We start from the raw sequence: 27999 nt of genomic DNA, 5'->3' as shown, positions 1-27999 counted from the left end.
CCATTATGCACGTGAGAATTAAATCATTGAGATATTGATGCCATCGGGATAGACCATAAGAATTCACAATAAAAAGAGAAGCATTAGGTTTCTATTCACAAATTACACTCTATTCAGGTCGATTCCTGTGGCCTGGACTCTGAAGTACAAATTATGTTGTTTAGAAGTTATTATTCAAATCCCCTTCACACTTGGGACACTTTTTTTGTCCAGCTTAGTTGCTACTTTTCCCATCCATCCAGACCTGCACAATTAAATGCATTTCCATAGCCATACGCTCTTTATTTTAATTAAAAAAATCTGTAAAAGGATAAACTCGAGTTTGCACTTAGAAAATAATATTGTAAATTAATTAGGGTTTCCCCATATTTTGTGCTGGTGTGATTTTGTGTATTTGATTGAACTTGACATTGGAGGTTTGCTGGGTACATAGTGAAGTTTGACTGATTATTAATATTGTAGTGATTTGATACTGTAGCTGGTCAAGTCTCGATATCGGTTCCTTATTTTCAGAAGCTGCATAAGAGCAGTAGATAGGAAGGGACTATTGTCCTGATGGTCATTTGCATGGCTGTGGGAGAAAAATGCAAATGTATCAATTATCCTTTAAGGTCATATTGAGTGAACACAGGAATTGCAATGACGGCATTTGAATAACAGAGTTTTAGTTTTGCATTGACGGCTGTTGTTGTGCCCAACTTTGGTTTTTGCTGTATTAAAATAGCCTTCAGAAATTGTAGAATAGAAAGGTTGTAAACATTTAGTGTGGACAGGTATTTGTAAGATCAGTGATGACTCCAGTGTTGAACAACTTATTGGCATTCCCTGTATAGGCACTTGGTATAAGTAGCTGCTTGGGTTAGATACTGTTTGGAAAATAGGAACAGAAGAGATTTTTGCAAATCTATGCCTCCATTCCATTGATTGTCCATTTAATCTCTCATAGTTTTAACGTATAAAAATCTATACATCTCTGTTTTGAAATATTTGATTGTTCTTTCATCCACAAAGTTTGGTGGTGGCAAGTTCCAGATTTTAACTGCATCTAACGTAAAGAATTCCTCCCTGAGTTTTCTCCGAGATGGTCTAACTCTAATTTTAAGATACTGCCTTTTCGTCCTGGATTTCCTATTGAAGTCCTTCATCTGTCAGATACAAACTCACCCTGTTGGGCTCTGTAAAATGCAAGCCAAGTTTATCCTCATAATTTTCATTTGATATCCGTTTGTAACTGTACCCCAGCAAGAGTTGCCATCTTCATTATAAGAAATGCCAAAATTGGCCTTGTTATTTGCATTGGTCATACATGAAACAAATATTGGTTTTTTAAAAATTTCATCTGTTGTAATGGGAAGTTTTCTGATGTCTTTTTACATGCAATGCAGATTAATCCTCCCAAAGCTATACAATGTTTAAAGAGGTGTCTTATTGTAACTCTTCTTTCAAATTTTCAATCCTGTGGAAATCCACCCTGTGGTTTTCTGCCCAATTGTTTTAAAGGCTAGAAAATTATAGGATGGAACAGAAGAACACATTCTGAACCAGATGCCACTGGTTCAGTTTCAATGGTACATGTGACTTGGAAAATGATAAGTGATGTCCTTTGATCTGTCATGGCCACATAATGTCTTTAGATAGTTCAGCTTGACTCGGTACCCAAAATCAGAAGAAGAATATTAAATAATTTTGGAGGCTGGTCACTTTTATACAGTTGGAAATATGATAACCATTTGTGTATAGCACGTCCAACAAACAGCAGTGTGAAAATAACCAGCTAACCTCTTCTAGTTATATAAAACAAGCAACTGTGGATGCTGAAGCTCTGAAACAAAAACAGAATTGCTGGAGAAACTCCTCTGTGGAGAGAAAACAGAGTTAACAATTTGAGTCCAGCAACCCTCCTTCAGAGCTGACCCTTCTTCCAGTTATGTTGATGTAATGGATTTCAAAACAAATTCTTCACTAGACCCCTGGGATTTTTTATGCACTCTAAGGGGGCAAAAGGAGTGATTATTTAATGTCTGCAAAATCTGAGTGCCGTATGCTCTTAATACTGACAAATATGTCAGCTGAGATGATTGTATTCCCCTTTCTGCCTTAGATATGAGAGTTTTACAGTAGGACTAGGGTTAATATTTGAAGCGTTTGATTTGGTACCTGAAATTATAACCTCTATTATTTTAAAATGCCTTCAGCCAGTTGCCCAAACTTGTTCACAGTGTAGCAAAGCTGGAAAGAGATGGGCTGTGGTCACTTTGAAGCCTGCGCCAATGTACTACTTGCTGAATATTTGCATGGGTTCTATTTTTAAAAAGGGGTAACTGCTGGAGGATTTGCTGCTGAAGTAATTGACTTTGACTTTGGACTTGTAACCACTAGCATAAATATTTAAAGGTATGAAAGCCCTGAAGAGGAACACCTGTGGAATCCCAAGGCTATAGCGTTTTTACTAGGATGTTAGCAAGGCATGGTCTTGGGATTGTAAGAATGCTTTATGTCACACACCAACTATAAAAGGTGGCTTGTATCATAATAGATTTTTATCCATTTAAGCGCTCATTGCTCGTGGACAACATTTTGAATCATGTAGTTATAGTGAGAGACATTTACCCAAGGCTTAATTGACACAATGTAAGGCAAAAGATTCAGTCTCTCTCAAATGCCATTCAGGCACACAGGTTCATAATCGGTTTGCCCCACCCTTCCAGGAGTATTCTGCTAATCACTGAAATGAACTTATTGATACATAAACATTAAAAGTGACCTCTTTTTCACTAAGGTCACATTTCTGGATCTGATCTATCCATTTTCTCTCGCTTCCCAACCCTGTCACTCTTGAGGAATTGGTGTCTGCTGCGTTTTGTGGGAGCTGGATTTGTAAATTGGCCAAGCTTGAGGTGCAGCACTGGGCTTTGGTCTTGACAATGAGTTGCTGCTATTGAGAATCAGATTTGTTCCTTTTTGTTGTATAAAGTTTTCATTTTTGCCTGTTTGCTACTAAATCTTCAGTGAGCTACTCCTCACAAAAGGGATGTATGATATTATCTCCTGTAGCTGGAGGCCATTAAGTACAGTACATGAAAATGAATGGCGATGGCTACCCACCAGTCTTTCTGCAGGAAGGGAAGAAGTATTTTGATCAAAGTATTAAGGAGGTAATGTGGCCAGTTATAGGAATGTGTTGTCCCATGTGGCAAAGATGTATTTCCTTTGGGGAAATATCCTTATTGGTAAATATGTACTTGGAATATCCTTATTTTTTTCCTCTATAACTGAGAAATTAAATCTTTTTTTAAAAATCTTGTTACTTCCTTTTGATAGCAAAGCGAATCTGAGCAGGAACCTCCCACAGCCCCAGAAGCCAGGCAGGGCTTGTATGAACTCTCAGCTGATAACTTCAAGCTTCACACTGCACAAGGTATGTTTACCCCAGGTTCAATATTTGGTTGGTTATTTGGTGTTTTTAGATCCGTATGTACTGGAACTTCAGTCATGATCTTTTAACCAGTATTAGAATTCCATAGAAAACTTCATCTTGTGGACAAAAGCAAAACAAGGTGGATGCATGAATTTGAAATAAAAACAAAATGCTCAATAGATGTAACACCTATGGAGAGAGAAGTACAGTTAACATTTCAAGTCAAATATGACTTGTGTTCAGAACTGTTCTGTCCTGATGAAGTCCTACTTGACCCTGTTTTTGCCCTTGGGAAAAATTTAAATTTGATTGATTTAATATTTTCTCAATTGACTATGATCTTGAAACTACTGCATTGCTGCAAAAACCCATGTGCTTCATAGATGTCCTTTTGGGAAGGAAATCAGCTGTCCTTACCTGGTCTGACATGAGTCCAGACCCATGATAATGGGTAGTCTTGAGTCAACCACATTGAAATTACCAGGCAAGCCATTCAATTGTATCAAAATGGTCACAGAAAAGCTAAAAAAAGAACTTAACAGCACTGTGGGTGTGTCTGTGCCACATGGACTGCAGTGGTTCAAGAAGGCAGCTCACTACTAACCTTTCGAGGGCAGTTATGGATGGTAACAAATGATACACTTTCCAGCAATGCTGTCATCCCAATAATGATAAAAATACTGTAATAAATGAATACGGCATGTGTTTTACAAATGTAAAGCCTGGAGTTTTAGTTCCTCTTTTTAAAGGAAGTGGCTTTTTGTTTTGTTTTTGCACCTGTAGTGATAATTTTAAAATGTGGCTTTCCTTTTTAACAATGGTAGGGCCATCACAGGAAGAGAGTTTGCAGTTATTAGTTTCATTAAGTTAATGGTAACATCAAACTGCTTACTACATTTATAACCTTTTGTAAAGCTAACCACTGCACCTGAGAGTATTATCCATTGACAAACTTGATAAAATCATGATTGATTGAATTGTGCTGATGGTTTGAAGGAGTATGGGAATGTATGATTCCTCCTGTGAAGTTTGTCTGTCTAATACAAGGGAATCTGGTGAAAGTCAGGCTAATTCCACTTATACTTTGTTGAGTTACATGAAAGTATTTGGATCAAGAAGCCTCTGACCTGTCAATTAGCACAGAAATGCTGATGACAGACAGACAGCCATCAGCTCAGGCATGATCTGTCAAAGGAACTGGTGAAAATAAAGAGAAAATTTAATTTCTGGTAAGATTGCCTCTGTTGGTAGCACTTGTCTGTTGAGAGTAGTCATCCTTTCCTGAATTTTTGGGAATAATGTGTAGACTTTTCTGTGTAGCCTCCCTTTATTTTCAAAAACATTTCTGTAACATGTGGTTTTTAAAATATCTTTGAACAGGTTTTCATTTTATCAAATTCTTTGCTCCGTGGTGTGGGCACTGCAAAGCTCTGGCTCCAACATGGGAACAACTGGCAACAATGTTTGAGCATTCCGATAATGTGAAAATTGCCAAGGTGAGAACATCAAAGATAACAGGAAATATTCGAGCTGGAAGTGTTTTAAAGAGCCTGCTTCATTAGTGGAGTGAGTGACTCTGTATACTGTAGATCCCCAGGATTTGACATAGCTGCTTGGCTCTTGGTAAGCATGTGTTACCGGGACAGTTTGTTTTCCACCTCTTTGAATACTAGAATGTCATTTAACATAATTATTGAGATCTAGAAATAGATAGGATGAGGGAGAGAAATATCCATGACGATCTGCTGTGTTCAATACTGGTTGCAAACTTTACCTCAGGAGCTGTGAGTATTGGAAGAAATCCCTGACTTGCAACAATATTTGAGAGGGGACTTTTTTATTTTAAACTCTTGCCACTGATTTGTGGAATATTTAATAAGAGCTTTGTTATACCATTGTGGTTGGCGAAATCCTGCAATGCTGAAAAGGTGGTGTAATTGATTACTGAATCTTGATTTGCACTCAGCACAATGCCTGTTCTAGAAGCTAAAAATCACACAATGCCAGGTTATAGTCCAGCAGCTAGCTGCCTGATGATGGAGCAAGGCTTCGAAAGCTTGTACTTCCAAATAAACCCTTTGGACTATAACCTGGTGTTGCATGATTTTTAACTTTGTCCATCTCATTGGACAAAGCTGCACCATTGCTTGGTTTGAAAATTGCACCGCCTCTGATTGTAAGACACTACAACGAATAGTGAGGACCGCTGAGAAGATCATTTCAGGTCTCTCTCCCCTCCATTACAGACATTTACGCCACACGCTGTATCCAAAAAGCTAAGAGCATTGTGGAAGAAATGGTACACCCCTCACTCAAACTCTTCTCCCTCCTGCCATCTGGCAGAAGATACCAGAGCATTCTGTCTCTCACAGCCAGACTGTGTGACAGTTTCTTCCCCCAAGCTATCAAGCTCCTTAACTTTTTATGATTGGACTTTTTTTTTTGTTTCATTTGAAATTCTTTGCACAACTCTAATTTCTGCTAGAACAACGTCTATTAATTATCATTCTTTTATTACACTGTAATTTGTGTGTTTTACACTTTCTGCACACTTTATGCTGCTCTTTATATGATCGTGTAGTTTGTGCTATCCATGTAGCACCTTTTGGTCTGGAGAAACGCTGTCTTGTTTTTACTGTATCAGTTGTATATGGTAGAAATGCCAAAAAATCTACTCTACTCTACCCAGTATAACACCGGCACCTCCACATCATTTTCAGAACAGAACTGTCTGTGATTTAGTTAATCGGTTCAGTGATTTAGTTGCCCAGAGTGTTAGAGCAGTGCTAACTGTATACAGAAAACATTGTTTTAACCAACACCTTTTATGAGGGCGGCACAGTGGTTAGCACTGCTGCCTCATAGCACCAATTCCCGCCTCTGGCAACTGTCTGTGTGGAGTTTGCACATTCTCCTTGTGTCTGCGTGGGTTTCCTCCGGGTGCTCCAGTTGCCTTTCACAGTCCAAAAAATGTGCAGGTTAAGTGAATTGGCCACGCTAAATTGCCCAGAGTGTTAGGCAAATGGGTAAAAGTACAGGAATTGGTCTGGGTGGGTTGCTCTTCAGAGGGTCGGTGTAGACTTGTTGGGCCGAAGGGCCTGTTTCCACGCTGTAAGCAATCTAATCTAATCTAAACTGGCATTCCTGATAAACCAAAAAAATTATATACCTCAAACACTGCGAAGGTTACTGTATCATTCTATACAGTTATCATAGCTTTTGTAACCTGTTTACCTCAATGTAAATATACTTGTTGTTCAATCAAATAGCCACATGAAATAACAGCAGTTGACTAAATTTTGAGTCAATTACTCTAACTACCGTGGTCTACTATGATGTCCAAGTAGTTGAGGATCTGATGAGAAGGCTCTGCCCATGAGTTTTTCATTTAAGGCAATGTTTCATTTTTATTTAAATAAAGTATAACAGTAATGTGTAAACTCTCTGCATTATTTAATCCAAGATGGCGGATGGGAAAAGTTTCTGGCTGTAACAGCTCTTTTTTTGTTTTGAGGTATTTTATGTGTTGGAGGTGATTTCCTTGAATTCCAGGAACAGCAATTACTGTTTTATATGCTGTTTCATTGTTTTGGAACTTTTGGGAAAAAAAAAGTCAAAACAACAGCACTTTTAAAAGAGTGGAACAGTCAAAGGAAGCACATGGTGAGGTCAGTGCAGGAGAGAGAGCGAAAGAAACCCACACTGTTAACTGACACAGCAGTGATTCTGCACAGTTACTGCCTTAGCTGTTTGCGTTGGAGGCTGAGGGGGTGACCTGATAGAGGTTTATAAAAAAGATGAGGGGCATAGATAGGGTAAATAGACAAGGTCTTTTCCCTGGGTTGGGGGAGTCCAGAACTAAAGGGCATAGGTTTAGGGCGAGAGGGGAAAGGTATAAAAGAAACCTAAGGGGCAACATTTTTATGCAGTTGGTGGTACATGTATGGAATGAGCTGCCAGAGGAAATGACAATTGCAACATTTAAAGGCATCTGGATGGGTATATGAATAGGAAGGGTTTGGAGGAATATGGGCCAGGTGCGGACAGGTGGGACTAGATTAGGTTGGGATATCTGGTTGGCATGGACAGGTTGGACCGAAGGGTCTGTTTCCGCGTTGTACATCTTTATGACATTACATTTCTACTACTTAGTGTGTGCTTTTACATTAATTATGCAGACGTCTTGACTATCTGGAATATTTGATCCTGGTCCCATAGGGTCGTAAAATAAAACATTTGCTCTACTAGAAATTTGATTGTGAAAATCATAGTGATTTAATATCTCCAATTATTTTGGAGACTCTTTTCTCTCAATGTCCTGAAAAGGCACATGAGGCTAAAGGGCTTTTACCTTCTTCCAGGGGTTGTCACTAGACCATAGTGGTCTGGACAGTCAAGGATTGCAGCTTCATGCCAGGATTGATAATGGTGAGAGGCAAGTGCCCTCTCAGGAAATTTCTTGGATCTGAGGTAGAGTGGGACACCCTTTACAATCTATAACTGGCTCCTGCATTGAGCAGTGTGACTGGGTGAAAAGGATTGCAATATGTGCTCTTAAGAATGTTGCTTCAATATATTTTGAAACCATAAACTAGGCCATTGGTCCAGCCCACAGACTGCCTGACCTTTTTCTACTCAAATATTCTTGCTGAAATGACTTGCATATCAAAATTTCAAGAAAGTTTTAATAAAGGAAGTTGACTGGCTAATTTGTGTGCAATAAATCATCAGAATTAGCTTTGAGATGTCAAATATTCTGAAAATGTTTTCACGTTCTGACTGCAGCCTTTCCCCTTAATACTAAATGTCTTGCAATCTAATTCCAGGTTGATTGCACCACTCACCAGCAGCTGTGCTCTCAGAACCAAGTACGTGGATACCCAACCCTCCTGTGGTTCAAGGATGGGGAAAAGGCTAGTATTGTTTTTACTTTAAATCATGTTTGCTGAATTTCTCATCCTCTTCCTCCTCCTTGATTGGTCCAATATTGTACTCTTTTTTTCATGTACTTGGAATAAATGTGGAATTTCGCTAAGCTGTAGGAATTATGGTTTGAGGATTAGTCAGGTTTATAGTGTGCACAGTTGGTAGCCAAAGCCTATTCATCGTGAGAAAACCTGTCTGCAGTGATGTGAACAGATTTCAATCTTCTAGATGGAATCTGTTCCTCACTCCAGCAAGAACTATGAATCAAAATGTGTGGTGTGGGCACAAATGAGTATAATGATGAAAGGACAGTCTTGTAGCAGTGGTAGTGTCCCTACCTTTTTAGATCAGAAGGCCCAGATTCAAGACCCACCTGCCCAGAGGCATGTCATAAGATGTCCAGATAGCTTGCTTAGAATAACTAGAGGAAAAGGAATTGCACGAGGAAAAGTGGGGCTCCTTTTTGACTGTGACCGTCTCTTTTTGGATATTCTACTCTTTGTACTACACTGTTATGAAAAGTGGGAAATGTAGCTTTGAACTGTAACATCTCTCTCTGAAAGTTCAAATGAATTCCATATTGTCACCTTTTCAGGTTGATCAATACAAGGGAAAGAGGGATCTGGACTCTTTACAGGAATACGTTGATTCCCAGTTAAAGGCAGCTGATCCTGCTGAAGAAGATCAGGAAACTGATGAAGATTCTGAGGAAGAGGATCAATCTGAAGAGGAGGAGGAGGAGGAGGAGAAGGAACTGGTATTTAAGATATTTAAAATGGTTTCAGGTGGTGGGGAAGTGGAATTTTTGATAAGGGATAGCATACTGCTGTGCTTGGGGAGGATATTCCTGGGAATACATCCAGGGAAGTTACTTTGGGTGGAACTGAGAAATAAGAAAGGGATGATCATCTTATTGGGATTGTATTATAGAACCCCCGCCCCCCCAAAAAACACAGTCAGCAGGAAATTGAGAAACAAATTTGTAAGGAGATCTCAGTTCCTGTTAAGAATAATATGGTGGTTATGTTAGGGGATTTTAACTTTCCAAATATGGACTGGGACTGCCATAGTGTTAAGTGTGTACAAGAAAATGTTCTGATTTAATATGTGGATGTACCTACTGTTGGGAAATAAAGCAGGCCAGGTAACTGAGGTGTCAGTGGGGAAGCACTTTGGGACCATTGACCATAATTCTATTACTTTTAAACTAGTAATGGAAAAAGGTTAGACCAGATCTAAAAGTTGAAGTTCTAAATTGGAGGAAGGTTAATTTTAATGGTATCAGGCAAGAATTTTCAAAAGCTGATTGTGGGCAGATGTTCGTAGGTAAAGGGATTGCTGGAAAATGGGAAGCCTTCAGAAGTGAGATAACAAGAGTCAAAAGACAGTACACTCCTGTTATGGTGAAAGGAAAGGCTAGTAGGTATAGGGAATGCTGGATGACTAAAGAAGTTGAAGTTTTTGGTTAAGGAAAAGAAGGAAGCATATGTCAGGTATAGACAGGAGAGATCAGGTGAATCTTTAGAGTATAAAGGCAGTAGAAGTATACTTAAGAGTCAAATCAGGAGGGCAAAAAGAGGACATTAGATTTGGCATATAGGGTTAAGGAGAATCCAAGGGGTTGTTATAAGTACATTAAGGACAAGAGGGTAACTTGGAGAAAGATATGGAAGTTATAGAATTGGGGAAAGAGATAGTGACATCTTGAAAAATGTCCATATTACAGAGGAGGAGGAGATGCTGGATGTCATGAAATGCATAAAAGTAGTTAAATCCCCAGGACCTGATCAGGTGTACCCTAGAACTGTGGGAAGCTAGGGAAATGATTGCTGGGCCCTTTGCTGAGATATTTGTGTCATAGATGGTCACAGGTGAGGTGCCAGAAGATTGGAGGTTCTCTAACGTGGTGCCACTATTTAAGAAAGGGGGTAAGGACAAGCCAGGGAACTACAGACCAGTGAGCCTGACCACAGTGGTGGGCACGTTATTGGAGTGAATCCTGAGGGACAGGATGTACATGTATTTGGAAAGGCAAGGACTGATTCGGGATGGTCAGCATGGCTTTGTGCTTGGGATGTCATGTCTCACAAACTTGATTAACATTTTTAAAGAAGTAATAAAGAGAATTAATGAGGACAAAGCAGTGGACATGATCTATAAGGACTTAAGTAAGGCGTTCGACAATATTCCATATGGGAGACTGGTTAGCAAGGTTAGATCCCATGGAATACAGGGAGAACTAGCCATTCGGATACAGAACTGGTTTGAAGGTAGGAGACACGGTGTTGGTGGTGGTGGAGGAGGGTTGCCTTTCAGACTGGAGGCCTGTGACCAGTGGAGTGCCACAAGGAGCAGTGTTGGGTCCACTACTTTTCGTCATTTATATAAATGATTTGGATGTGAGCATAACAGGTATTGTTATTAAGTTTGCAGATGACCCCAAAATTGGAGGTGTAGTGGACAGCAAAGAAGGTTACCTTAGATTACAACAGGATCTTGATCAGATGGGCCAGTGGGCTGAGAAGTAGCAGATGGAGTTTAATTCAGATAAATGCGAGGTGCTGCATTTTGGGAAAGCAAATCTTAGCAGGACTTAGCACGTAATCGTCAGGTCCTAGGGAGTGCTGCTGAACAAAGAGACCTTGGAGCGCGGATTCATCGTTCCTTGAAAGTGGAGTCACAGGTAGACTGGATAGTGAAGAAGACGTTTAGTATGCGTTCCTTTATTGGTCAGAATATTGAGTACAGGAGTTGGGAGGTCATGTTGCGGCTGTACAGGACATTGGTTAGGCCACTGTTGGAATATTGGGTGCAATTCTGGTCTCCTTCCTATTGGAAAGATGTTGTGAAACTTGAAAGGGTTCAGAAAAGATTTACAAGGATGTTGCCAGGGTTGGAGGATTTGAGCTATAGGGAGAGGCTGAACAGGCTGAACTGTTTTCCCTGGAGCTTTGGAAGCTGAAGGGTGACCTTGTAAAGGTTTACAAAATTGAGGGCTATGGATAGGGTAAATAGGCCCTTTCCTTGGGGTCGGGGAGTCCAGAACTAGTGGGCATAGGTTTAGGGTGAGAGGGGAAAGATATAAGAGTCCTACGGGGCAACATTTTCACACAGAGGGTGGTGCATGTATGGAATGAGCTGCCAGAGGAAGTGATGGAGGCTGGTACAGTTACAGCATTTTAAAGGCGTCTGGATGGGTATATGAGTAGGAATGGTTGAGAGCGATATGGGCCAAGGCAAATGGGACTAGATTAGGTTGGGATATCTGGTCGGCGTGGACGAGTTGGACTGAAGGGTCTGTTTCTGTGCTGTACATCTGACACTGTGGTATAGAAATGTATTTTTAATTGGTTTTTGCTCTGAAGTTGGGGGATTTGAGTTCTTCAGTACTGATCTATTCAGTCACTTAATGTCTTATCAGTCTAAGTTGCTCACTAAGCTGTATAAGCATTTGTATCTAGATTCAGAACAAAGTTGATACCTATCTTTAGTTAATCTGGTTGGGTTCATTTTTGGTTGGAGAAAGTTTGCAGATTTAGGTTGACTGATGGTATTCATGAATAAGTATTGAATTATTGTGTTCATGCGACAATAGCTTTTCAAAGGAAAAGCTTTGAACTTCGTTCGAAGATATCTCTGGCTCAAATCACTTGCCTGGTCTATATCTGCAGTTAATAGATTTGCATTTCTTCCATAGACAAGAATTAGAAGCAATCTTGTGAAAACAGTAAATAAACTGCATTAGAGAAATAAGATGCATGAAGGTTGGGTGGAACAACTTCAAAGACTAGATATCAGGAAGTGCTTTTTAAAGATTTATGTAAATATTTTATTCCTTTGGGGATTTTTTTCTGTGAAAAAGACTTTACATACATAATGTAAAAATGAGCCATCTCGCTTCACAGTGGGAGGGGAAACTACAGGCTAACTTTGTGGATGAAAATGATGAATTGTGAAGGTTTCTCAACCCACCATCTGGGTCCAGCCTCTGTTATGCCACTGCCGACTTTTAATGGGAAGAAACAGAAGAGACTTAAATCTTCTTTAACCTTAATGTCATGCTGTCTATACTTTACATTCAAACTAACTAGTTCTTTTTATTTCCCCCACTTATTGCAGTACAGTGTGCTCATCCTGACTGAAAGTGATTTTGAGCAGACCATAGCCACAGGGCTGACATTTGTGAAGTTTTTTGCACCCTGGTAAGTAATGTGTTCATTTAGCAGTTATTAGTGAAGGGAACATAGGTTGGGTCAAAAGGATCAAACAGGTTAAGTTTATTCAGAGCTCTAATCCGTGTGTGGGCGAGGACCCACTCTTGTTATGTTTCATAGCAGCTATAGGGAATACCTTTTCACTGTGGGAGGTGAAAAGGAGCCAAAATTATATGTTGTTGATGCTGTCCCATTGTCTGACGAGAACGTGTGGTATTATGAAAATGCTCTGTGAAGCGTGGGAGAGGGATGCTACACTGGCAGTGGCTTCTCTCTTGGGAAATGTCTCATTTGTAAAGGATTGTTTTCTCAAAGATGAAAGTGTAACCAAGCTGAGGAAGTACACTCTCTCTAATGCCAGGGTTTCCAGTTGCTGCTTATTTTCCTGCCACAGCAGAAGAGGGTTAAAAGGAAGATCCCAAGTGAACAACTGATAATCTTTAGTGCTTGGTTTTCATTATTGAGCAAGGAAATGTATGTTTTGACTAGAGGTTAGACCTCATGGAATGCAGGGAGAACTAGCCAACATACAAGACATTGGTTCGGCTGCATTTACAATACTGTGTACAGTTCTGGTTGCCACATTACCAAAAGGATGTGGACGCTTTGGAGAGTGTGCGGAGAAGGTTTACGAGGATGTTGCCTGGTTTGGAAGTTGCAAGCTATGAAGAAAGATTTGGGTAGGTTAGGTTTATTTTCATTAAGAAAAAAGGAGATTGAGGGGGCGACCTGATTGAGATTTACAAAATCATGAAGGGTATAGACAGGGTGGATCGAGACAAGCTTTTTCCCAGGGTGAAGGATTCAATAACAAGGTCACGCTTTCAAGGTGAGAGATGGAAAGTTTAAGGGGGATACACGTGGCAAGTACTTCACACAGAGGGTGGTGGGCATCTGGAACGCGTTGCCAGCAGAGGTGGTAGAAGCAGACACAGTAAATTCATTTAAGATGTGTCTGGACAAATGCATGAGTAGGTGGGGAGCAGAGGGATACAGATGCTTAGGAATTGACCGACAGGATTAGACCGTACATTTGGATCGGCTCAGGCTTGGCGGGCCGAAGGGCCTCTTCCTGGGCTGTAAATGTTCTTTGTTCTGTTCTTGGTTCTTTGTTCTATTTGGATACAGAACTGGCTTGAAGGTGGGGAACACTGCTCAAACTATACAATCTACCCTTTCTTTGTGCATTCTAACTAAATTGGCTCAGCTTGGAATGGCAAGCAGCTGAGAAGAACTTGTTTGAATTCTTAACTGGAGACCTTCAGCCTTCAAACATGCAATTTAGGAGCAGCAGTAAGTCTTCCTGGGCCCCGGAGTTTGTTCCACCATGAAATAAGATGTTGGTTGATTTGATTGCCCCATTCCTGCCTACCTCTGATAGCCTTTCAACCTCATGTTTATCAAGAATCTATCTATCTATGTTTCTTAAAAATCTGTTAATCACTCTACTTCCATTAGCCTTTGAGGAAGAAAGTTCCAAAGACACTCAATCTGCTGTGAAGCAGAGAAGGGGGTGTGGGGGGGGCGAATTCCTAATCTGTTTTGAAAGGGCAACCCCATTTGTTTTAAAACCGTGATGCTCAGTTCTAGATTCTCCTACCTTGTCAAGATCATTCTTATACATCTAGTGGATAAAAGCCTAGTCAATCTGATCATCCCCATTCCAGGTATTGGTCTAGTAAACCTTCTCTGAACCATTGCCAATGCATTTATATCCATCCTTAAATGGAGAAAACCAATATTACATACAATGGTCCAAATGTGCTCTCACCAATGCACTGTAAAATTGGAGCATTGCTCCCTAATTTTATATTAAATTCACTTGTAATAAACAATAACATTCTACGAGATTTCCTAATTAATTGCTGTATCTGCATACTGTGATTTGTGTGCTAGCATTCTGTATTTCAGAGACCTGCATCCTCTCCATGATTTAATTTGTATGCTTCTTAATTATTCTTCCTGCTGAAATGGACCATTTCACATTTTCCCCACATACTTCACTTGACCGGTCTTTGCCCACTCATATAACCTATCTATATCATTTTGTAGCCTCCTTCTGCCTTTTTAACTTGCTTTCATACCTACCTTTTGTGTTGTCGTCATCCTTATGAAGAGAAAGAGATTTGATGACTAAGAACATATGAACTCAAGGCAAAGGTAGACCATTTGGACACTCAGGCCTGCTCTGGCATTCACTAACATCACTGATCTGTTTGTTTCAATCTACCCCCAGTAACCTTGGATTCTGGTTTGGTGGGGAATTAATTGTCTGCTGCCTTAAAGATATTCCGTGATCTCGCTTCCACCACCTTCTGAGGCAGACTGTTCCAAAGTTGCATACAGTTCTCAGGGAAAACAAACATTTCACCTGTCCTCAAAGTCAACACTCAATTTTAAAACAGTCCCCCTAGTTTAGATTAGATTCCCTATAGCATGGAAACAGGCCCTTCAGCCCAACCAGTCCACACCGCCCCTCTAAAGAGTAACCCATTTCCCTCTGACTAATGCGCCTAACACTATGGGCAATTTACCATGGCCAATTCACCTCAGCTGCATATCTTTGGACTGAGAGGAAACCCATGCAGACACGAGGAGAATGTACAAACTCCACACAGACAGTTGCCTGACCTTGGCCCTGTGAGGCAATAGTGCTAGCCACTGTGCCGCCACTTAACCACAAAAGGAGACATCCTTCCCATGTCCATCTTGTGAAGACCACTCCGATATTTCAGTCGAGTCTCCCCTCATGCTTCTAAACTTCACATCCTGTACAGCCTATCTTATTGGGATCGTATTATAGACCCCCCCCCCTTTCCCCACTGTGGGATCCACTTCTGTCTTTGAGCCAGAAAATCTCCACCTGGAACTGCTCAGTCAATCCAGCACTGCATGGTTGAGAGCACTCCCTTGGCAGGCAGTTATGTATTGGCAGGAGCTGTGTGCAAGTTGGACTGTGAGGGTGACAGAAAGGAGAACCAGTAGTACACTGGCAATGAGATGTGCTGCAAAGATTAATAAAACTTGTCAACTGAAAAGAGTAGTGTGTAATGAAAAGTTTTTAACCAAACTTCTGACTGTTACTTTAGGCATACAGTGAGGGAACATAATGTTACACTTACCTTTTATAGTTACTTTGACCAATCTGTTCTTCTTTATAATTAACAATATTAAAAAAATCCCAAATCATTTCTTGAATGTAGGCTGTTAGGCACAGCAAGTTTCTCTCTTTATCATTCCTCTGACTCATGGAGAGAATGGTACAGTTTTTGTTCTAAAATTTTCTATTAGGTCCTGTAAATAACCAGGACAAAAACAGAAATTGCTGGTGAGACTCAACAGGTCTGGTGGCATCGACGGGGAGAAAGCTGAGCCAAACGTTTTGAATCCAGTGACTTTTGATGAAAAGATACATAACTAGTTCAGATGTTAAAAAGGTTAAAGCAAGATGGGAAATTGGAGTCACATATTTAAGCTAAAAGTACTCTGACAGCAGAAAAATGCACTGTGCATGACAAAAATACACAGAGAAGCTTGCTGTTTAATGGTACTTTCTGGGTTTCAAGTGAAATGATGCCAGACCTCAGTTTCTCGTTTGAAAAAGGTCCAATAACTCTTCCACATGCACTGAATTATATCCTTGGAGCTGAAATAGATCATCTTATGAAGAATCATGAAGAGAGTCTGAAGATCCTGCTGGAAGCTCCAGCAATATCCTGCAAACACTGACTGACTAGCCAGTTAATTTCCTTTCACTGGTAATTACTGGGGGAGCACTGATGCCTCAGACACTAGTGGAGTGCCATTCTCTTGAGCTACCAGGATATTGTCAATATTTGCCTTCACGGGTAGAATTAAACAAAGATGTTGCAGTCCCCCACAACTGCAGAGTCACAGACTTGATTTGTTAGCTTCGGTGTAATTGCAAGACTTGAGAAACTTAGATTGAGAATCACTCAGCAGAAGCCCCACATACTGTTGCAGTTTACCTCGTAGTGATTACAAATGGTGCTTATGGGAAAGTAAGAGGTGTGGGAGACCATGATTGCACACCAGCTGCTGCTAATCTCAATGGCATTGGCATCAGTCTTCTGAGCAGCCTATGTATTTCATAAATGTGATGCTCAATTATATTGAGCGAGAATTTGGCCCTCCAATACTGTGTGCCCTCGAGTAAAAGGTGACCCCCTATTTTGGCCAGAAAATCTGGAATTTTCCACATCTCGTATTGAAGTTGACCTTAGTTCTTCATCGATAATAGATCAACATTTGTGAGGCAATGTATTATCTTGTACATAACTATTACCGTGAGGAAATGAATTTTTTTTTTCATAAAATTCACCAATTTGGCACAAAGGTTTAAGTCACATCCGGTCAGAGTCCAGTGACAATTTTCCCTTGTGTGTAGTTCAGCTGAGCCCCATTCCCCTGTGGCACTTATGGAATGCAGTCATAAGGATGGGATTTTGAACTTTAAGCCATCTGCACGACAGTGCACCATCAAATTACTGTAATTTGCTTTTCTTACCCTTTTATTCATTTTAGAGATCAAGCAGGCTTCTGCTAATGATACAGTATTTTGGACTGTAGGATGAATTTCTGCCCTTAAAGTATCCATGTAATAGTCCTCCCATAAAATTAAAAGTAGTTTAAAAAAATTAGACTTCTGCATCAGTATGTACAAAAAATGTTGATCAAATGACAACAAAGTCTCTGAATAAAGCAGTTTTCTGCACAAGCAGCCGGACAGTTATATCTTCTCCAGAGTGCAATGCAGCATCTTGACCATCAGAGAATTCAATACGATCCTTGAAGTAATGTTTTTGCATTTGTTAGGATTTCTCTTCTGCTGTGGGTGAACTCTTTCTTTCGGAAAAAGATGTTGCAGGTGCCTTGGAGCAGTGTCAATACTTTCAGGGCCCTCCAAATCTGCTCACTAATTCACAGTAAAAGCTAAGCACTTGGCAGAAGGTTGATACTTCAACACTAAGTACTGCACCCATAAGCCCAACACACTAATTGTATCAACAGGTGTGGCCATTGTAAGAGTTTGGCACCGACCTGGGAGGAACTTGCCAAGCAGGAGTTTCCTGGTTTAAGTGATATCAAAATCGCAGAAGTGGACTGTACTCAACAGCGCTCCCTCTGCAATCAGTTCTCGGTGAGTACAAAACTATTACCCAGAGATGTTGAAAACTAGTAAATGGTGGAAAAATGTGAAAGGAAAGTTTTCCATGTAGTTCAAAGCAGCAATGTTGAAATCAGAGTTTTGGAAAACATTATAAGCTTTATTTGATTTTGAGATACATTAGCAAATGCTGTAAAATACAAGCTAGTCAAGGCTAACTTTCATACACTGGTTGGGGATACTGTTCAGTGCCATGAAGACTATCCATCAGTAAGACCTGCTCACTGATAGTCTGTTGCATATAAAACATCAGGTCTAGTACAGGCTGCCATTGAATTGTTAATTGCTACTCAGAAGTAGGGAGTGAATCAATGCTTTTTGGTTTGAAACTACATGGACAATATTGTAAGATGACAGCCCTCTTCCCTGTCATCTTACTCCTTGTAAAAGTTTTGGTTCCAGGAGTGAGGAGCCTTAGATGTGAAATTAGATTGAAGTTAGGACTATTTTCCTTAGAGAAGGTAGAGGAAATTTGATCGACACATTCAAAAATCATGAGGGGCCCATACAGAATTCACTGTTCCTACTCATGAATGGATCATGAATATTTAAAGTAAATGACAAAATAAGCAAAATGACAAAGACTTTTCTCATGCAGTGAATGGGTAGGGTGTGAAATGCACTGGCCAAGAGTCTTGGAAACAAGTCCAATTGATGCATTCAGAAAGGAATTAGCCTTAACTAAAAAGAGAAAATGAGTAGTTACAATGGAAAGGCAGGAGAATGTTGTATTGCCCATTGAAGAGTTAGTGCAGAGAGGGCTTCCTGTCTTGTAACGTTTCTTTCTTTTCCTTTCATTTAAAAACTAGAATATATCCATCTAGAACCCAAAACATCCCTGAAAAATAACTTGTTTGCAAGCGGTCTTAGTGCTTTGTCTCTGTTGGGGAGGTCTTGTTCTATATTTATTAAGCCAATAGAGACACTTACTTTTGTGCTAATTTGTTAGTGTTGTATTGCTGGTGTTCAAGGTGGAAACTGTTTAAGTGAACAGGAGAAAGTTATTTTGATGAAAGTGCAGTAGTTCTGGGTAACATTGGGATATCAGTTAATTCTCCAGGATATTATACTACTCAGTTTCTAATATTTAAAGAAAAGATCACAGAAACTTCTGTTTAACATAAATCCTATAAGAACATCTTACTAAATAAAGGGTAGTGATACCTCCATCAGATTTTATGGTAATTGTCAGATAGCATGGAGCACAGGCTGATGAAGCAAAAGAGAACCAGCTTCATTTTATGTAGTCAAGCGAATATTATTAATTCAACACTAAATTGGGGGCCTTAAATTATTCACGACCTTTTCCTTTCTCTTGAATATCATTTTGCCTGCTTGAAATGAGCAGGATACTAGTGAAAGAGATAATCAAGAGGGTAGTTACCATTTTCGCTTTCTTTCTGAAGTCTCAACCATGCCAGGATATAGTTTCAGCAGCATTGCTCACACTCAAGTCAAAGTGGCATTTGTGTGAATCATGACAATAGATGTTGGCAGGTTCTGATCACAAAGGGTCTCCATTTCCAGTATACGTTCCTAGATTGAAGTTGTAAACGAGGATTCCTTTGCTCATGAGCATAACTACCAAGAGATAATCTGAGATGTACTGGGAGTTGAGACAAAGACTACATTCTTGGCAGCAGATGCCATAATGTCAGTGTCAGTTTGTACAACTTTTTTATGATTGATCTAAGACAGCTGTAGGGCCAGGAGGAAGCTATTTAGGCCCAGGGAAATGGTTTAGCTCAGTTGGCTGGATTGTGGATTTACAGAGCAGTGTGACGCCAACAGCATGGGTTCTATTCCCTTCACTCGTTTGAGGTTACCATGAAGGGCACAGCTACTCAACCTCCTCCCTCTGGTGGCCCTCAGGTTAAATCACCAACAGTCACTTCGCTGTAATGAGAGAGCGGCCCAAATGGTCTGTAAGACTATGATGACACAACAACATTTAGGCCCATGAGTGTGTTATGCCAGTGAGATCATGGCTGATCTGCAATCAAACACTAACATCCTTTGATCTTGAATCAATTGCCTTTTGAGAAAGGCAGCCCTAGTTTTCTGCCCTATCTTCCACAAAGATTTGTTTCCTTATTTTATTTCAAAAAGACTGGTTTGTAATAGATCTGGTTTTAAACCATTTATTTTCCTGAGCCATAAGATGAAAATGGATAATCTAATTAAAGCCTTAACAACACTTACCTCTTCCCCAGCACCTTAAATTGAGTGTTAAGGCCCTCCATTAAGTTGAATTAAATACTTGTGGGTCAAAAATCTGTCTAACTCAATACTAAAATATGTTCAATGACTCAGCTTTCATTGAACTTCTCTTCTACAGACAGCAAGGATTAATGAACTTGTTAAATATGGTTAAATACAAGTGATTTGGACTTGGGTATGAAATAAAAAATATCAAATTCTAATTTACCTTAGATTAGGATATCACCGATTACAGAGGAACCTTGATTATCCAAATTTTGGATTATCCAGCAAGATTGAAAGGGTCCCGATGCTTGGCTAAACTGTTATCCACCATTCAGTTATCCGAAACACTCCTCTCGCCTGTGTCCTTCAGCTAATCGAGGTTCCTCTGTAGATAGTGAAAGTCTTAATGTTCCAAATGTGGTTCCCAACAATGATGTTGTCATCTATGATGTGGGGAAATGGTTAAAAACTAAAAATATAGTGGAAAAAATTCTCAATGGCATAGCAGGTTAGAAAGAAAGTCAAAGGTTGAAAAAGCAAAAGTGATTGTACGATGGCTATAAGCAAGACAACAAATTGGTAAGGCACGTCTCACCAGGTTACAAGTACTGGGATGTAGTTTTTAATTCCAGATACTTAAATTTCACAGATTAGATCATATCAGGGATATGACGTTGCAGTCCTGCTGAGAAATTGGGAAATAGCATTATATTCCATACAATTAAATTCAACAATAAATTTTGAAGGGAAATCGAATACGCACTCAAGTCAGCATAGCAGTGGCTTATTTATAGAAATAGGTAATAAGGCAGTAATAATTTAGGATCAGAACAAGATGAGAAGCAAACATTGAATGCATCATCACAACTGACAACAACTAAATCAAGCATGCCACTTGTAGAGAAAATAGACAGTTAGAAAAACACAATATTGTACAGGCAGTAGGCACCAGTAGTTTCCTATTGTTTTAAAGCATAGGATAGAGTTTAACATTCATGGTTTATACATCCACTACTCTATAGCTTAATTTCCACTCAAGGTTTTCAGCCCATTTAGAGATTGTCTCTGATTTTAATTTCACATACAGCCCAGGATTCTTATCACTTAGTGCATCAATTGAACAAAAATCAGTCTGTTTACAAATTTTTAATTGACCGATGAGACAAGGGATACATTTAATATGGAGGTGGTAAGATTGTAGATTAGAAATACCCTTTTGTGTAAACATACACCATTTGCAGAGGATGAGACTGCTAGTCTACCAGGACTCTGTACCTCTAGCACCTGACTTCCTCCTCCCCAGGCCAGCCCAGTAATCTCATGGCTGAGTAAACAGTTGAGCGGAAGGTAAAATTGATGAAGATACCCCCTGGTATTCTCTCAGCTCAGAAGCCAGTCTAATGGAACTCTCTACTAGATATCTAGTATTATTTTTAATCAGTGCACGTTAGTAAAGGGTAAGAATTCAAACTTTCAAGATTTCCTTCCCCAGAAAATAGATTGACTAGAAGATTTTTTTACTCCTCTAGTTGGGTTTGTGGCCTTAAAAGGATCGAGTTAAAAATTTAAATAGGCAAAAGAGAGCTGACCAGATGTCACAGATACAACTGCACATGTGCAAGTGGTTCCCAGTGGTGTATTTGTATTGGGAACAGGCACTCTTATTGTGGGTAGGTGAATAAGAGGGAAAAAGAAAACTGTGTGTTTTTATTTTAAGGTCCGTGGTTATCCAACATTGCTGCTGTTCCGTGGTGGTCAGCAGTTAAGTGAATACAATGGAGCGAGAGATTTGGAAGCTCTTCACAACTACATCCTACAGCAAGCCAGGGATGAACTGTAAAACAAGTGTCTTTTTTGTCCAGCCACCACCTCGTGTCACTGTTTACAAATGTGTTTTTTTGATGTGTAAACTTCGTCATGGTCATCAACGTATTCCATAAAGGTTATTGCCAACTTACCAGCCTTCCAGAAGAAGAAGTTGGCTTCGCTTTCATCATATAGTGGTGCCTTCTAAGTATGTGGTAGTGAGTGGTGAGATCTTGCTTGTTTATCACCCCTATCTGCCATCTTTTAACACTTAAGTGGATGTGATTCATGTGTTGTTATCAGACAATCACAGGCTATCAAGTGTACCTGGTTAGTAATTACAGTACTGTGGGGAGAAAACTAAACAAGAATACCTCAGTGCATCTTCAAGCCACATTCATCTGCACAAGTTAGTAAAAAGGAAGCCAAGCCAGTTTATAACGAGTGATTGATAACATTTGTAGAGTGTGAAAGACTGAGACAACACATACTGATGTAAAGAAAACAAGAGTATGGGCAGTATCCATGTAGGGATTGTGTAATTGTCTTTCCCCTCAAAAAGCAACAGCAATTAAATGCCTTGTGAACAAAACTGGGTAAATGTAGCAGTTATCACATAATATGGTAACATGCTATATCCCCCTTTTGAGCTTTAATTTATGTGGTAAATAGCTCCAGAAACACACTGCTTTTAATTGAATTTATTTTAAAGAACTGGACCCTAGAGAAGTGAATGAGAGAGCTAACTTTTCATTTTATGCTAAGTTTTAAGTTGAAGAATTTCAAATTTAATGAATGCATCAAACATGCCAGATAGTCATTCAAGCTGGTTGCCATTGGCAAGGTAATTCTTGGAAAATAATAGTGAGTGTAGCCCCAAGATGCCAAACTGTATATTGTATGAGCAAACTGCACAAAAAAAACCACTTGACTTTAACATCATTTATTGTTAGCATGTATGTATGGAGAATGAATTGTTCTTCAAGAGAGGCAGGGGAGCAGTAAGTGTGTGTGTGGTTGGCACTTAGATTTTTGTATAAAAAGAATCATTAAACAAATGTGGGATTATGTCAATAGTTTACACTACTTGGCAATTTCTAATAAAAATTTCTTAAAAATGATTGTCCAGAGTGCGTTTCATAAAAGTTATGTGCATGGTGTGCCTAAACCAGGGGCTGTGATGAAGTGGTCTTGCAGCTTTTCATAATGCTCAAATTTAGAACTGTAAAACTGTAACCGAAGTTTCTCCTGAACCCTGCACCTGGTCTTCTACCATCTTAAAAGCCAGTGGCTGCTAGCATCATCATTACAGCCCCTAGTTAAAAACACAGTTACCATAAAAACCCCAAAACAAATAAATTACATTTCTTATGAAAACTTTGTACAAAATATATTACAAAAGCCTTTTTAAGTAGAAACTTTTTAAAAAAATTGTAAACATTATTTACAGAGGTATTGCTCCAGGATGTATATCGCTATGCACTCAGGATATAGTTACTCTCCAGTAGTTTCAGGTCAAGATGAACTTTCTTGTCCTTTTAATGACAGCCACATGCTCTGACCACCATGTTCCTGTATTTTTTCAATATAACGTTTGAGCTGTCATCAAAGAAGAGGACTGAAATTGCATTCAGCTTAGTGGGAGCACAGCAGGGCTTGGGAATGTAGTCTGGGTTCATGAGGTGGACCTATCGTCAAAGAAATTCAAAAATGTTCAGATAGGTATGTGGTCAGATACATCCTGTAATATATTTATCTACTTTTGTCAAACTCTAGCAGCTGATGTGTGCTTTTCAACGCATTGTTTCACTCTCAATGTCGTCGCAAATTCTGCATCTAGGCTGCTAAAGTAAAAAAAAGATACTCTTAAAACGTACTCGACATTGAAAGATGGCAAGATTCCTCCCAAAGGTCAGTCCACAATTGTAAGGAATTATAACTACTGTTGCAGATTCAATTCAGGTGCCTGTTTTGAGAACCACAAAGGCTCACCAAGTAGTGTTATCTCTGGATACAAGCACTGACTTGACAAACAAATGACACTGCTTGGCATAGGATAGGAAGAGAGACTTCCTGAGAAATACAGGACTATTTTCCCTGGTGCATCGTAGGTTAAGGGGTGACCTTATAAAAGGTTCATCAAATCATGAGGGACACGAATAGCCAAAGTCGTTTTTCAGGGAGTCCAAAACTAGAAGGCATAGGTTTTAGGCGAAGCTAAAGATATGAAAAGGGACCTAAGGGGCAGCCACTTCACACAGAAGGCGGTACGTGTATGGAAGAGCTGCCAGAGGTGTTGGTGGAGGCTGGTACAATTACAACATTTAAAAGGCATCTCAATGATTACATGAATAGGAAGGGTTTAGAGGGATATGGATCAAATACTGTCAAATGGGACTAGATTAATTTAGAATATGTGGTTGGCATGGCTGAATTGGACTGAAGGCTCTGTTTCTGTGCTGTAAAAGTCTATGACTAGAAGCAAATCCAGAAATACAGGCTAATCGGTTTACAGAGGGGTTGGGATTGATTTTTTTAGTAGGAAATTATAACTTCTGATAACCCTAAACTATGTTTGTGGCCATGGATTGGGAGAGCTATTAGGATGACTAGGGAATCCAGAATTTATTTAGTAAGGTCATTCTGTTCATTGAAATGGCTTGTATTCTCTCATAAGAGGGGAAATCTCATTTTATTGCAGTACAGGTAGACAACCTTTATCTGAAATCCGAAAAGCTCACGTCCGAAGGCTTTTTTGTGAAGTTTTTTCTCATTAACAAGCTTGTTTGGCTTTCAAGCAGGTAACCCAAGTTGACACCCTCTTGATGTGTGTCACTCAGCTGCGACATGGGGGGGCAGCGTGACTCAGCACTGGCAGGCCTCAATTCTGTCTCAGGGCCTGATTTACTCAGGTGAATCTGCTCCTTTGGTAAGATTTTTTTAAAATTGATTCACCAGTCACTTATTCTGAAATTCGAAAAATTCTGAATTCCGAAAACCAGCTGGTCCCGAGCATTTCGGATAGAGGATTGTGCATCTGTATTAACCACCAATTAAATTTCTCAACATTTACTTTGTAGTTGATATTTCCTGTCTTTCTGGCATCTTTTCGAAAAGTAAATATTAGATTTTTTTAACCAATCCATATCTCACTAATCACCAAAACATCAAAAACTATAGCCCCATTTCTATTCATCGATTGTTTATTTTTACTTCTAATAGTTGCCTCTATCTTTCAGCTGTTCTGCTTCTGAAATCCTCATTCATGCCTTAAAACACCCCTAAAACCTGACTGCTCAAACATTCTGCTCCCTACCTCCAAAATTCTACTCTTGATAAATCTTAGGAATCCAAAACTCTGCAGTTCCTTTCCTAGCTTGCTCCAAGAACTACTCACCCTGATGTAGTTGATTTGCAATGGTTTCCAGTTTGCCTATCTTGTTAGGATTCTCATTCTTGTTTTCCAATTCCTTAATGATCTCCCCCTGTTTCTGAACCTTTAGCGATATCTGTGCTTATCTAATTCCAGTCTTTTGGCAAGCAATTCTGGCTACTTTTTCAGCTGCTTAGACCCAAGCTCTGGCATTCTCTCTTTTTTTTTCTTAAGAGACCTTTGACCTGACAGCTACTGTGGTTCAATGTCATTATGACACTGAAGTGCATTGGGACATGATATTTAATGAGGGTTTCTATAGAAATGTAAGCTGTAGCTGCTTTTTTTTTGATACCTCAATTTCACTCAGATTCAGTTGCTTACGATTCCAAGGTTGATTTGCCTTTCATTTTAAATGTACAACCCTGGATTTTTTTCTGCAAAACGCATGAAAGAAATTCATCCAGGCCCCTTCCGCTGCACCATCAAGTTGCAAACCAACCTGACTTGGAAATACATAGTCGTTCCTTCAGTTGTCACTGGGTCAAAATCCTACAATGTCCTCCAAAACCACATGGACCACTGTCATTCAAGGTAGCAGCTCATTACCACCTACAGGACAATTGGGATGGCCAATAAATGCCAGCTCAACCAGCAACATCCACATCCTGGCAACAAATTTAAAAAAAAAGCAGCTGCTCAAAATTCCCAACCATGCAAAACCATAGGCACTTGAGTCTGTGGTGAGAAAGAAACAAAATGAGAATCTCAAAATATTCGCTAAAGGGAAGACCAATGACCTGCTCAATTTCCTTTTGCATTTCATTGAAATGCAAGTTGACAGCATGCAACCATACACTCGATTGGACAAAACTTGCATGTGGCTCTCCTGCCTTCAATAACTTCCCCAGGGAAGCTGGGAAACTTGTTTCCTTGTCTCACTTTGGAACCCTTTGTACTTCTAGGAGACTGGGTCACAGGGTAGTGGGTTGATTCTGGATTTTATCTGATTAAAAAATAAATTCCTTAGTGGACACAGCGGGGAGCAGAGCCCCGAGCAGGAGAATTCAGAATAATACGTCCTGGGTCCATAATTTGCAAGTGGAAACCTGAGGTGTAGAGGGGCCATTTCTCAAAGTAGAAATCCATATGGAGCTGCAAGGAAATGGAAAGGTAGCAGCAGCATGGGTAATTATCCCACCTGGGTTTGTCTTCATGCTAAAGTGTGAAGGGAGTGTGCACTGGCTGGACTGAAACATCTCAGGCCTCAGTTGACGCCAATGAACGAACTTTTGTGTCAATGGTGAAAGAAAATTGTCAACTTTAAACACAAAATCCTTCATATGTGGTGTCAGCTCCATCATGGCCATGAGGTGACAGCGACTCTCTTTCCCTCTTTTCCACCCCCATCCCGTGTCAACCATGTATCCAGTGGCAGGTGCTGCATCAGAACTAAATGGTAGCCAGAGCATTACTCACCAGTGTTTGTACGATCGCATGGTTTGTTGCATTCATATGTGCATTAAGAGGAAATGAGCACTCGCCATCACAGTAATATGCTGCATAACCTTCAGGTGCTATTATCCAGTCCTTTGAAAACAGGAATTGAATTGTAATATTAACAGGTTATTATTTTAATAGTAAATTATTTTCCATCAGTCGACTATAACAACGTATTTCTTCTCCACTGGCTAAGTGCTCTGTCACATCGTCATCTCTAGTTGGCTATTTTCTGCTGTTTCCATCTGAAAACAGCTTATACAAATAAATTCTACCAAGAATATTTTAACAGACCTTCAGGAACCTAAATCAATTCATTGTGCATCATTTAAAATAATGCTTGCTATACAATTCATTGGAAGCATGAGGAGACCATCTTTCAATTAATTGCTCCCTCTATGAGTGAGCATTTGGTAACAGAATGACATTTCTACACATAATTTAGGCATAAAGAATGTGGTTCTGATGATGCTTTAAAAATAAGCCAGTTTAATGGTCACAGTGACACATTAAAGGGAAGGAGATACAGAAGGAAAGAAAGCAACAAACAATAAAGTGAGTCAAGCCCTAACTGCATGGGTTCTGCGCTTAAAAATTAATCTAAATCAGGAGTGAGGAGAATGCGAGTTGGAGACATGATCGAAGCATCCTTCTTATTAGCACTGCATTGGAGAGTTCTGTAAATACTTATGGTGCCAGCCAATGGGAAAAACTGCCAAGCACAGGTCAGGCCCCCTTCCTAATGCCATTTACAGCCTTGCACTGTCAAAGTTCGGAGGTTTTTAAAACCTGCGTACTCTCCAAAATCCAGCGCCTGAGGGGATGCAATTTCATTTTGAAATGCAACTGATGCCAGTTTTTTTAAAAAAAAAGGTTTTGTTTTTAAGAAAGTCATTGAATTAGAGAGAGTTTTCTCTCATTATACCAGGGATGGGGTTTTGTACGAGTCAGCTGCTGGAAAAAATTGCTGAAAATGTTTTTTTTAAAAACATAGTAAATTATGCTGATCTAGAATGCACTGTCTGAAGGGACAGTGGTAACAGATCCCATAGTAATTCTCTAAAGAGAAATTGATAAATATTTAAGGGAATGAACGCTGCAAAACTACAGGGAAATGACAGGAGACTGAGAAGGGACTAGCTGGGTATCTCTTCCAAAGAGCTAACACAAACAACAGACCGAATGGTTGTAATATGCTGTGATTCTGTGAATACCTTGGCATAGCCACTTCAGAGATCACTATTTATGGGTAACCTCCCACATCCACCCCATACCTGATTCGAACAGTGTCAGTAAAAGTTGAACTGACATGAAAAAAGTCTCCATTGGTCCCCTGAGATTTTTGTTTTGGACATTATTTCTTCAATTG

The 27999-nt window shown here is 39.7% G+C and overlaps 2 protein-coding genes across 2 annotated transcripts in view; one reads left to right on the top strand and one right to left on the bottom strand.

Annotated features, from left to right (window-relative positions):
* txndc5 (thioredoxin domain containing 5) overlaps nucleotides 1-22878 on the top strand; it is a 32179-nt gene extending 9301 nt beyond the window's left edge. The window contains exons 4-10 of the mRNA XM_043688584.1: nucleotides 3322-3418; nucleotides 4799-4914; nucleotides 8245-8331; nucleotides 8940-9101; nucleotides 12464-12546; nucleotides 17590-17719; nucleotides 21669-22878. Coding sequence (XP_043544519.1) covers nucleotides 3322-3418; nucleotides 4799-4914; nucleotides 8245-8331; nucleotides 8940-9101; nucleotides 12464-12546; nucleotides 17590-17719; nucleotides 21669-21791 — 798 coding nt within the window. The 3' untranslated portion in view covers nucleotides 21792-22878. The remainder of the gene's footprint in view (nucleotides 1-3321; nucleotides 3419-4798; nucleotides 4915-8244; nucleotides 8332-8939; nucleotides 9102-12463; nucleotides 12547-17589; nucleotides 17720-21668) is intronic.
* Nucleotides 22879-22965: 87 nt separating this feature from the next.
* The window catches only part of bmp6 (bone morphogenetic protein 6), a 133074-nt gene continuing 128040 nt past the window's right edge, over nucleotides 22966-27999 (bottom strand). The window contains exons 8-9 of the mRNA XM_043688583.1: nucleotides 26610-26720; nucleotides 22966-23445 (exon numbers count right to left, since the gene is read on the bottom strand). Coding sequence (XP_043544518.1) covers nucleotides 23296-23445; nucleotides 26610-26720 — 261 coding nt within the window. The 3' untranslated portion in view covers nucleotides 22966-23295. The remainder of the gene's footprint in view (nucleotides 23446-26609; nucleotides 26721-27999) is intronic.

Source organism: Chiloscyllium plagiosum, chromosome 4, assembly GCF_004010195.1.
Source record: "Chiloscyllium plagiosum isolate BGI_BamShark_2017 chromosome 4, ASM401019v2, whole genome shotgun sequence".
In the NCBI taxonomy this organism is placed as follows: Eukaryota; Metazoa; Chordata; class Chondrichthyes; order Orectolobiformes; family Hemiscylliidae; genus Chiloscyllium; species Chiloscyllium plagiosum.
The sequence above is the reverse complement of the archived record's forward strand: the minus strand, read 5'-3'. Positions and strand labels throughout refer to the sequence as shown.